Genomic DNA, 7,638 nt, shown 5'->3' with positions numbered 1-7,638 from the left:
TCGATGGCTTCCCCCCGGTGGTGCTGTAGCGCCGTGCGTCACGTCAGAACCATCACTCCCATGGGTTTCGTGCCCATGGAAGATGCGGGGAATATACAGGCCTATAGTTTCCGATAGACTGAGAGAGGGCAAACAAAAATTACGCTCGCGTGATATGAAATATTTTAGTAGACATACCTCATTTCTGACTCGGCCCCCCGTGGTTGTTTTTCGTTAACCGTGTTAAGCCCGTTTAGTATTCGTCATTGTGTTCCGTGTCGTTCAATTACATCCCTTAACGGACGAAAAAAGAACGTCGACGAAGGTTCGACGTTGACAATTCGTGACAAATTGAGGCGATGTCCTCGAGGTGGTCTTTGCGGTGCGATAGGACTAGCGTAGGCAGGAGTCATTTGATGAAATGGTCGAAATTAAAACGCATCTGGGCGACCGATTGAGCAAGAGGTTTCCCGCTCATGGCCTCGCCTAGTATCCGTCGTTCTGTCTCTTCTATTTGCGCTATCTCTGTCCGTGGGTTCGCTTGTTGCGCGTGCCGCGCTCGGGAACGCGCAATATGTGTGTTTCTGTACTGATGTGTGTGCGCGCGTGTGCACTAGCTCCTATCGTGTGTTCTTGAGAGAGGGAAAGAGGGGTGAGGGAGAGGGGGGGCGTGGAGAGGGAGAGAGAGGGAGAGGAGGGGGGAGAGAGAGCGAGAGGGGGAGACCAGGAGATAAGCAAAGGAGGCAAGATTGCATAATTTTGTTTTTTTAAGACTGAATCGTAATCACATCCATCCTTGGTTTTTGTATTGTATTGAGAAGAGAGCCGAGTTTGATGCTTTTACAGGCCAGCCTCTTTTAAACGGCAGCAGCTGTTTTCAGCATTTAAATTGTCTACTATCAACAGCTTGGCTGAAGCCAGAGTCACGTCCTAGAGTGTCTTTTTATGTAAGAACATGGCTATTAGGCCTCTATCTATCTACTGCTACATCACTCATATTCATTAGTCCAGTACTGTGGCCCACGATACCAGCACCTCGCACCTAGTCTCATTCGTTCATGTTGTAAATTGATCAAGCTTTACTCGAGGGACGAAAGGTCATTGCATTCTTGGCAAAATATGCAATAAGAAGAACAATGCTATGATGCTATGATATGGAGGTCTGTTTATATGGGAATTCTACTGGAGCCAGAGAGCTCAGAAGACCTATGCAGCACACTCCCAGTATTCTTGTCGTTCACAAGGTGCCATATCTATAATCATCCCGCTGAGAGAAACAATGACCCCGAATGAGTAGCACAAAGGCCTCCGCAGCCTGTTGTGAGCACCATTAATGACTATTTGAACAGGGCGGTTATCATATTTGTACGGATTGAATCCTAATGTGATTTGTTTGTGGATTGTCTTCGTCCAAATTCACAGCGCATTGTTCGTGCCTCATTAGCAGGTGGGAGGAGATCTCCATATTCATTAGCTAGCCCACTGTTTAAGAAACAATAACAGGCAAAAGGCGATTGCAGATTTGGTATCAACTCTTCATTTAGAAGTCATATTTTTTCGCAGTTTTAATGAAAGTAATAGTGTGGCCTTGTGTAAACAGTGAAACTAAAGGATATATGTTTCATCCACTGTAGACACTTGCCAAAATATCATGGCCATGTTCCATTTTTGCCGAGCATTGTAGCAGTTGGCAGTGTTAAGGAACTTAAAACGCAGTCTATTACTGCAAATTTAATAATTTATTTTGCCTGATATCCACTTTTGGCAGATTCAGTAAGAAATCACATGCCTAAATTAACTTTAATTAATTAATACATGGGAACATTATTTAAACAGGAAAACTTTATGGTGACTCATAATAATCAGTTCAAAGGGTCTCTCCAGAAGAACTCCATAGCCTTTGGAAACAGCATCAAAAACCGTTTTTCTCTCCGTCATCCTCATGGTGTTCCTTCTCCTTCACCCTTGTTTTCATGCTGCAGTCCTTTCTCTCCCTCACCTTCTCCATCACCACCACTCTCCAAAACCTCTGCGTCTCCTCCACCCTCCTCCTCCTCCTCCTCCTGTCGCCCTCCACCTTGTACTTGAGTCACGGGCTCACTGAAGCCTCGCATGGATTTTTTGTCAAAGGCCTCGTTCATCAGGAGGTTCCCGTCGCTCAGCTCTGCGGCCCCCTGCCAGTTGCGGTAGCACTGCGGGCCCCGGGGCTGCAGAGCTCTTCCAACTGCATTCGGCATTCCGACCCAACAGTCTGGCCGCAGCAGCACCACCACCGTGGGCATCTCTTCTACATCAAACACGGCCTCCAGCTCCCTGCAGGGGAAAAGAAAAAGGCATAGGGAATGCTAACACATCCAAAGACACCTTCTTAACCTTGGCTATCTCTATCCCCAAGGGTTAGTTTTAGTTATTAGTAAATATGATAATTTTTCCCATCCGCCTCTAGCTAGCCATCTCAATGATGGAGAAAATTGCTGGAATAAAGTTCTTCCAACTGAAAGTTTATGGAGGTACACAGCTCTAAATTGTCATGCAATCCTGCAAATAGCTATGCATACAGCTTGTTATGCAGATAGTTATGTAGTGGTAGTTATACATGCAGATAAATAGTTATGAGGTAGCTATGACTATTTATGCAGTCCGCTATTTATGAATTGGCATTTGTGCATATATCTAGTTATGAAGGAACAAGTTATGAAGTAGCTAGTTATGCAGTCAACCAGTTGTGCAGACAGCTAGTTGTGCAGCTAGCTAGTGGTTCAGACTGAAGTTATGCAGTCAACTAGTTGTGCAGACAGCTAGATAAGATAGCTGTTTATGCATAAGATTAGTTATGCTATGTAGTAGGTAGTTATGCAGTTAGCTAGTTATGCAGACAGCTAGTCATGCAAACAGCATGTAAGTAGCTAGTTATGCATATAGCTAGTTATGAAGTAGTGATGCAGATAAATAGTTATGCAGTGGCTAGTTATGCAGTCAACTAGTTGTGCAGACAGTTATGCAGACAGCTAGTTGTGCAGACAGCTAGTCGTGACGACAGCTACTTGTGCAGACAGCTAGTCGTGCCAAACAGGGGCTTTCCAACATATGTCCTGTAGAGGTCCTCGTAGGCTAGGTACAGACATTTATTTGGCAGCTCTTTAAGAAAGCTTTGCTGCTGTTCTTCTGTTCCAAACTGAAAAGAAAAATACAAATCGAGTGTGTTTGTGTGTATGTGTGTGTGTTTGTGTGTGTGCACGTGCATGTGCATGTGTGTGTTTCTATTTTTCCTGATGTTGAGAAGAAGTAGCTGGGCAGAGCGCCCTACATAGAATTAATTAATCAGATGTTTCTGAAATGTTTTAGTAACAGAACAGACTGTTGGCAGTTTTCACCTGCAGCAGATGCAGAGAATAGCATGCGGTTCTGTTGGCGCAGGACAATTTCCCTTTTGGTGTCCAGTTCATCCTGGTCCTTGTTCTTCACTAGAACGTGACCATGGAACAGTTCCACCTTGTCTGAGGCGCTTGAGTTTTGGGGGTTTCATTTACAAAAGTAATGGGGAATGGTTGAGAAAAGTGAATACTTTAGTGTACATGTATCAACTGCTTGCACATGATGAAGAAATGGAATCAAATAATACCTATTTTTTTTACATTGGATTTATGTAATCTCTTAAGATTTACCAAGCTAATTCACTAAGAAAATATTCTCACCTTTAGGCTGCAGTCAATCGTTCACTTCCTTTGCCTTGGCGCCTCTCGTGTCTCTGTCCAAGCTGTCAGCGATAATCACTTTATCTGTCAGAAAGTCTCCTCACCTTCACAGTGCCTGTCACTACACACTGCCTCCTGGAGGATTAAGGAGGTGTGTGTGTGTGTGTGTGTGTGTGTGCTTGGGTGAGTTCAGTTGTAATCAGTGATCATAATCATTGCTTGATGCACAACCAAGCAAATGGAAGCAGCATTGTGAGAAACTCTTTCCTATGGGTACCTTTATATTACTTGGTATTTTCCTAATAATAAACAGATACACTTTACTACATATTCACCTGAATCAATTTGGTTTGTTTATTTTGTTTAATTCAAGTGATGCCTGCCATGTGCATTCATGCTTGACTAGGGCTAGGGCTGTGCAATTAATCAATCGATTTTTGGATCAAACAATCTCCCAACTAAAATAATTGAGCAGAAACGTTTTCTTTTTTTTAAAAATGTTTTATAGAAATCGCAGAACAGCTGGATACATATTTGTAAATTATTTTCTATTTGAACATTTTGTGTATTTTTTTAAGGGGAAATGCTGAATAAATGTTTTTCAAACTCAAAAAAATAATCGTTTGAATAATCGTGATTTCAATATTGCCCAAAATAATTGCGACTATGATTTTTTCCATAATCGAGCCGCCCTACCCTAGGGCAGTGTAAAAAAAGCGTCTCCACCGTCCGGCCCTGCCCTAAACCTCGTTCCTCAGTGGTTTGTCGTGTTCTCCCACCTCTGGCCCTCGTGCTGCAGCATCACGTTCCTCCTAGTCCTCCTCCTCTTCATACTTTCCCTTCCCCCAAAAGTTCCACCACTTCTTCCTCCTCTTGTCGTCCTCCGTCTTGTACTTGAGTCTCCGGACGGGGTCGGTGGCGCTGCGCAGGTTCAGGTCCTCGTACTCCTCGTTCAGCATGAAGCTCCGCTCCACAAGCTCCGCCCCCTCCTGCCAGTTCCGGAAGCAGGCGGTGCCCAGGCGGCAGATGTCGTCCACGGCGTTGGCGGAGAGGACGGATCCGTCGGGCCGCAGGACCACCACTGTCGGAACGTGGATCACGTCAAACTTAGCCTGCAGCTCCCTGTGGCGTGCGGAACGAGGGACTATGATTAAACATGTATCGTACAAAGGACGTCGATTATACATATCGTACGAAGGACGATATTTATACATATCGTACGAAGGACAATGATTATACTTATCGTACGCAGGACGGTGTTTAGACATATCATGCAAACGGCGATGATTATTCATATCGCACAAAGGACGATAATTATACGTATCGTACGAAGGACGATAATTATGCATATCGTACGAAGGACAATAATTACACATATCGTATGAAGGACTATCATTTTGCATATCTTGCAAAGGACGATAATGATACATATTGTACACAATACACAACGTAATGCCTCGTATGAGACCAATAATTATGTAGCTGTAGTCTTCTTCTCAAGGTTTTCCAATCGCTATTAGCTAATACAGTGGTTTTCTTTTTTTTCACACGCACACACACACACACACACACACACGTGTGCACAAACACACACACATGTGCACACACACACACACACACATGTGCACACACACACACACACACACACACACACATCTTTATTGCTCTCTCTTGTTTCATTCCTTTCATCTGCATGCCACTTCCTGTCTCGCTCCTTCCCTCTAGGTGTCAAACTCACTTTTTGTACGAGTCCTCGAATGCCACGAACAAAGACTTTTTGTGCAGCTCTTTTAGAAACTTTTCCTGTTGCTCCTCTGTCTGATCCAAACTAAGACAAAAAAAAGTAAGGTGGAAGAAAAGAGCTGAGTTTCGAGCTGTGTGTGTGTGTGTGTGTGTGTGTGTGTGTGTGTTTGAACTTGACTGAATTAGTGAGTGTGTGAGTGTATAAGTGTGTGTGCTTGTGTGTGTGTATTTGTTTGTGTGTGTGTGTGTGTGTGTGTGTGTGTGTGCGTGTGTGTATTTGTGTGTGTGTGTGTGTGTGTGTGTGTGTGTGTGTGTGTGTGTGTGTGACTGCGCCTGTGTGTGTGTGTGTGTGTGTGTGTGTGTGTGTGTGTCTGCATTTGGTTGTGTGTTTGTGTGTGTGGGGGGGGTGTGACTGTGTGTGTGTGTGTGTGTGTGTGACTGCGCCTGTGTGTGTGTGTGTGTGTGTGTGTGTGTGTGTGTGTGTGTGTCTGCATTTGGTTGTGTGTTTGTGTGTGTGGGGGGGGTGTGACTGTGTGTGTGTGTGTGTGTGTGTGTGTGTGTATGTGTGTGTGTGTGTGTGTGTGTGTGGGGGGGGGGGGGCATCGTGACAGAGACCTGATGTAGACCAGGGCTAACAATGCTGGGTTTTCTATGTAGAAAGGGTCCTTAAGACGTTTGAAGAAGTCGTTGAGTATAGGGACAAACTCTCTGCACTTCTCACATCCAGCACAGGCGAAGAACAGCATCAGAATCCTGTTCTCCAAGGTGCCTATGATCTCCCATTCTGTGTTCAGCTCATCCTGGTCCCAGTTATTCTTCACCAAAACCCGATTCAGGAACAAGTCCACCATGATGAAGAGCTAGGGAGAGAAAGGAACAATGATTTTTCAGCAACAAACAAGCACAATGCCGGTTAGAATTGGGGTTGCCCGTCAGAATAGGACGCCATATTGAGAGGACTCAGGAGAGTACTGTAGGCTACTGTACTGTATAGTCCTCAATCAACGTCAATATACTGTAACCCATATGTTTTGCCTCGTCTCGCATGAGAAACGCTGTGGCAGATACAAACAAAGAAATGGCTACCCATAATGGCTAGTCATTTCAATATTAATTACTAAACAATGACAAAAAAACACTAGTAGGCTACCTAATTAATAACTAACGTCCCAATGCAGCTATACTCCCAAAATAGTGGTAAACATTGTGATGTGACGTTGTGATGTACAAAATACACTTTTAACTCATGTGTTCACCTTTTCCTATCCTGCTCTAATGAATATAATATGTATACATGTATATTGCAGGGTTGCCAACTCTCACACATCCCACCCCCCCGTCTAACACCGCCAGCCCGCATAATGTAAGCATTATAAGATTCTACAGTCTCACTCCGGCCAAAAACCAAAAGTTGGCATCCCTGATATTGCGTTGAGGTTGATAGGTTGATAGTGACTCGAGTCGTGACACACCAAGTAAATATTCTAACGGCCTGGTATAAGCGGCTAATAAGCCGTCAAAACAACAGCTAAGGACAAACACAATCAGTAAAGCCCCCTCACCTTGAAAGCCTTGTTTCAACACAAACAAAGAAAACACCAGATGCCGTTTCCTCTTGTTCAAGCCATTCTACTCCCCGCTTCTCCACCGCTTTCCCTTTCCCCGTCACTTCCACCTTCCGTCTCGCCCGGTGTGTCAATCTTGGCTTCCTCTCAAGGCCCCTTCAATTACTCCATTACTCCGTTTTCGAATCGACTCTGCTGTCTCCCCCCTGCCAGCACGCCGACAGCCAGGGCTCCAACGCCAGGACAGGGGTATGCTGTCGTCTTGGTGTGAATATAGTCTCTCAAAGCCGGAGCAGATCAACAGCAACAATCCCATTACTTTAAGAGCAGCAGGATGGTGGGGAGCGGGGGGGACAGAGACAGAATAAAACACAGGGACAAAATGGATTGCAAATTGGACGGGTCTGTCTTGGGAATCACTGAAGGGGAGGAGAAAGTGGAAACTAGAGAATAAATAGAGAAGAGAGACATAAATATGACTCACAGTGTCTAAATGCTCTCATCACATGGAAGAGTGTGGCTCCTAACTGAGAAACCTTTATTGATATCTACAAGGCAGGTATGATCAAGTTGTATGCATCAAGATATGGTTTGAGGTATGGTTGGACCACCATTTAGGATTCACGCTGTTTTTCAAGCTGTGAGTTCTGTGTACA

At 44.6% G+C, this 7,638-nt stretch overlaps 2 protein-coding genes across 2 annotated transcripts in view; both read right to left on the bottom strand.

Annotated features, from left to right (window-relative positions):
* Nucleotides 1-354, bottom strand: part of adgrl1b (adhesion G protein-coupled receptor L1b) — a 30,638-nt gene extending 30,284 nt beyond the window's left edge. Inside the window, 1 exon segment of the mRNA XM_084465988.1 lies at nt 1-354. This exon segment is cut by the window's left edge and continues 372 nt beyond it. The gene's annotated coding sequence lies outside the window, so the exon portion shown is untranslated.
* Nucleotides 1-6,268, bottom strand: part of nxnl1 (nucleoredoxin like 1) — a gene marked incomplete at both ends in the record, with an annotated part of 13,708 nt that extends 7,440 nt beyond the window's left edge. Inside the window, 6 exons of the mRNA XM_084465987.1 lie at nt 1,979-2,292; nt 3,069-3,144; nt 3,354-3,484; nt 4,488-4,796; nt 5,413-5,502; nt 6,033-6,268. Coding sequence (XP_084322113.1) covers nt 1,979-2,292; nt 3,069-3,144; nt 3,354-3,484; nt 4,488-4,796; nt 5,413-5,502; nt 6,033-6,268 — 1,156 coding nt within the window. The remainder of the gene's footprint in view (nt 1-1,978; nt 2,293-3,068; nt 3,145-3,353; nt 3,485-4,487; nt 4,797-5,412; nt 5,503-6,032) is intronic.
* Between the last annotated feature and the right edge of the window lie 1,370 nt (nt 6,269-7,638).

The sequence above is a fragment of the Micromesistius poutassou genome (assembly GCF_964030765.1).
Source record: "Micromesistius poutassou genome assembly, chromosome: 3".
NCBI lineage: Eukaryota > Metazoa > Chordata > Actinopteri > Gadiformes > Gadidae > Micromesistius > Micromesistius poutassou.
This window is presented reverse-complemented; position numbering and strand designations above follow the sequence as displayed.